Raw genomic sequence first — 3,788 nt, 5'->3', positions numbered from 1 at the left:
ACCAGGACCTCCCCTTTGGATCTGGGGATCCTGTGGCTTCACCTATCAGCTGAGCACAAGGAAGGGCATTTCCAGATGTTATTACTACTGCAATCCTGAGTCCAACCCCCTTACCCGTTCTTCCTCCTCCTCCTCCTCCTCCTCCTCCTGCCCTCCCTCAGTCAGGGCTGGCATTCCAGACATCTCGCTGCTCCCTTGGACCTTCACACAGATAATAATAACGCCCGTGATGAGCGGTCCCATTTTATGCTGCCATTTCCAGGCCTGCCTCAGAAGCTTAAAAAAATGGGTTCGGCTTGGGGGGGGCAAAGGGTTGCGGTTGTAAGCCCTGCGAGACTCTGCCTGTAAGCCCCGTCCCCTCATGGGAAGGCCTGAGGCGCTCTCCTGGCAACTACCTTTATGGATGCTCGTCCAGCTGGCTCAGGAAGATGCCTCAATACCGCGGGCTCTGCTTCCCTCCAGTGCCGGCAGAGGTGGAAGCGAAGATTCCTGGAGGGGCTTCGAGGGAGCGCGCCCTCTCTCTCTCGCTGGCTTCGCTGTGCTGCTTGCCTGCGGTGGTCAGAGGGTGCGGAGACGTTTGCCTAAGTAGCGGGTCTTTTGAGGGCCTGCCCAGGTCTCGACTGCGAGCAGAAGGGGACGCCCGTGAGCGCCCAGTGCCCGGGTTCAATGGAGCTGGGCTGGGGATTCGCAGACTGACCTCGCTGGGCAAGTGTCCGTCTGACTTGCTTGGGGGTGGACAGGCCCAGAATCCCCCTCTCCTCCAGCGTGGATCGACCTGGGCCTGGGGACTCAGGGGGCAACAGCAGTGGGCTGGCAGCTCTACTGTCATACTCCAGAAGTGATTTCTCTGTGGTGGGAGGGGGGAGAAAGGCAGGGTCAACTTTGTCGCACCCCTCTCCCCCCCATACATTGAAGCAAATGCTGCCCTTCAGCCAGTCTTGCGATGCGCTTGTCTTTGGAAAGGAACTGGAGAGAACGACGCCAGCCCCGTCTCTGCTCTGGTGCAGACTGGGAATGTGGAGTCCAGCCATTTTCTTTCTTTTTCAGCATTGTTACCCCTTGTGATGCTGTGTGCATCTGCAGAAACATTATTCACATCTCCCACCCAGCCATTCCTTCTCCCGACCAGTGGGGGACACAGTGGGTGGCTCCAGTGCTGCTCTCCCCCCCCCCCGCCCAGCAGGCTGCCTGAGTCAAGGACAGAGGTGGGGCAGAGGCCGGCTGGGGCCTCTCTGCTTCTTGGAGGGTGGAGGCAGGACATTGGGCAGCCACGAGAGGGACTCCTCGGCAGTCCTAACGGCTCTGCTGGTGGGAAGGGGAAGTGGCTGTGAGATGCTGCAACCGGTCATAAGGAGGCAAGCTTCTGCAATCTGGTTATAACCAAGCAAGTGAGCTTCCCCCCCCCCCAATTTTGTTAAAGCTTTAAAATTACAAAATAAGCTTTCAAATGAGAATCCCAAGGCTGATCTAAGAGCTGGGCAGGAGCTGTGGAGGCGAGAAGGGCACCGTTGCCCTCGGGTTTGGCCTGCTACACTTTTTCCAAGGGGGGGTGTGTCTATTTGGGTGCCCAGGAATTTCCAATGTGGAAAAGTTTCTGCCTCCAAGTTGCTACCTCTCCCTCTTTCAGGGAGGGGAAGGCAAAGGCAAAACGAACCAAGGGAGGGGGCGGCTTGGAGGAATAAACACATGAAAAAGCAGTAGATCATGTGGTCAGGGCGCAGTCTGAATGTATAGGTAGCCCACATGTCAACTTAGAATTAGGGCTGACAACTCCATCACTCCATGGCATGATTGTTACTGTGCCCAACCTATGTCAGTTTGTGAGTTCTGGCCCCAGTTCTTTAAAATATTTATTCAATGTCTATAGCCGCCCATCTCAACCAACTTGTTAAGCAAATCATCCGCAATCATTAAGCATGTCACTCTACTGCTGGCTTCCCCATTGACTTTGCTTGTTGGAAGCTGCCTGTGAAGGTCACAAATGGTGATCGTGAGATTGTGGGATGCTGCAGCAGTTGAATCTTTGATGTAAGTCTCCTTTTGAGCACATAACTTCTAACAGTCATTAAAAGAATAGTAAGTAAGGACTATCGTGGGTCCACTGGCAGCCCATAACGAATTCTGGTCTTACGGACTTCAGTGGATCTGCTCTTCATTTTACTGCATGCAAAGAATCCCCTGCCCCAAACACCCCTTTGATCACCGAGTCTGTTTTTCATGGGGACAGACAAGCTCTCTTGCAAGGAGTAGCCAGAGTGCCATTCCCTGGAAAAGTAATCTGTGTGAGTGTGTGTGTTGTGTGAGCATGGCAGGGATTATCCAAGGAAGGAGCCTGGACCCTAACCCACCCATGCCTCACCTGGAGCGCTGCTGTCCCTTGTGTGTGGGTCCTTCTCTCCAGCTCCGGCCAGCCTGTTAGGGCAGAAGGTTCTTGAGCCTTTGCTGTTCCCTCCGGCTTCTCTTCGGGGCTGCCATCCTCTCCCCATATCTGGCTCCTTAACCCCTTCTGGTCCACTGGAGCTGACATTCGTTAGGGGCCTTCAGGGAGCTGCAGCCCCCACCTCCCCCCACCCCAGCTATGGTCCTCTGTATAGAGACAGTTCCCCCCCCCCACCATCCTGGTGCTGAGACCAGATTCGCCAGGAGAATGTGGCTTGTGCTTCCTTGATTTGAATAAGATTTGAGGTTGATGCCTTATCGTTCCTCACCTCCTTTTCACGGACAATTTCTGCAAAACTACCCGGTAGTTTTTTGCAAAATGGACCATGCTGGTGTCTAAACTCGATTCCATCTTCTGAAAAACTAGAACGAAGTTAGTGTACAGATTACAAAGGAGGGTTTCAGTGAACCCAGAAGGTTATAGTGAGCCCCGGTTCTGCTAAGATTGATGGAGATTTTTAAAATCACAGCACCCAAGTATTTTCTGGCGCTTGCCTAGCCTCACAAGAACCAGAAAGAACGATTTGGGAGCCAGGAGAATTCCCTTCCCTCCATCTTGGACCTGTCAACCAGAGTGTCCCATGCTGAGGCCTGAATCCTGACTGAATGAGGCCCAGGTGGTCTTTTCCCTCCAGCCTCTGTAACTCTAGTCCAAATGCTGTACCTTATTATGAATTTTCCCGAGGAGGAGGAGGAGGAATCTGGTTGATGCTTTTCTGAAATTTGCAGCTGAATGATGGTCTCTTGAGGAGAGAGAGAGCCCCTCCCCTATCTTTTCCAGGGTGCCCTAAAGACACCGGAAGAGCCCCTCTCTGCTCAAAGGACCTTGCTGTGCATGTGAAAAAGGCGCACACACATACACACACACACACACACACACCGTCTCTTGCTATGGCATATTTTCATGCATAGTTTTGGTCATAGGTAAAAACATCCTTTTTATTTGTTGACATATTTAGAATTAGTTTTTTTAAAAAATTATGCAGATGGGTTAACACTAGAAGTGGCAAGACTATTTGTGCTTGTCAGGAAGTCTTGCTGAACGTCCCCCTCTTGCAAACTATGTCAAATGGGTGATCCAAACACAGAGCTACCACCACCACCACCACGGGTGGAGCTTTATGGACCTCTTAATATTCAGGAAGTTAAAAACAGCACCATTTTTTTTGCACCATGTTACATTTATTATCGCTTAATACTCAAAAGATTATCCCCGGGAAGGGGAACCCAGGCCAACACAAGGACCAAGGCAGGTGGGGGCTTTAGAAAGATAGCTCCAAACTTGAAATAGTAGAGGAATTTTCTGACCATGAGAGCAGATTGTGGAACAGATTCCTGCAGTTGGGGGG

General features: G+C 51.9%; 1 protein-coding gene across 1 annotated transcript in view; it reads right to left on the bottom strand.

Moving 5' to 3' along the window:
- Positions 1-558: 558 nt before the first annotated feature.
- The window catches only part of LOC107292491 (maestro heat-like repeat family member 5), a 44,938-nt gene continuing 41,708 nt past the window's right edge, over positions 559-3,788 (bottom strand). The window contains exons 30-33 of the mRNA XM_029285166.1: positions 2,709-2,802; positions 2,360-2,412; positions 698-847; positions 559-620 (exon numbers count right to left, since the gene is read on the bottom strand). Of these exons, the coding sequence (XP_029140999.1) occupies positions 559-620; positions 698-847; positions 2,360-2,412; positions 2,709-2,802 (359 nt within the window). The remainder of the gene's footprint in view (positions 621-697; positions 848-2,359; positions 2,413-2,708; positions 2,803-3,788) is intronic.

The sequence above is a fragment of the Protobothrops mucrosquamatus genome, unplaced genomic scaffold (genome assembly GCF_001527695.2).
Source record: "Protobothrops mucrosquamatus isolate PMUCROS unplaced genomic scaffold, P.Mucros_1.0 scaffold1360, whole genome shotgun sequence".
Lineage (NCBI taxonomy): Eukaryota > Metazoa > Chordata > Lepidosauria > Squamata > Viperidae > Protobothrops > Protobothrops mucrosquamatus.
This window is presented reverse-complemented; position numbering and strand designations above follow the sequence as displayed.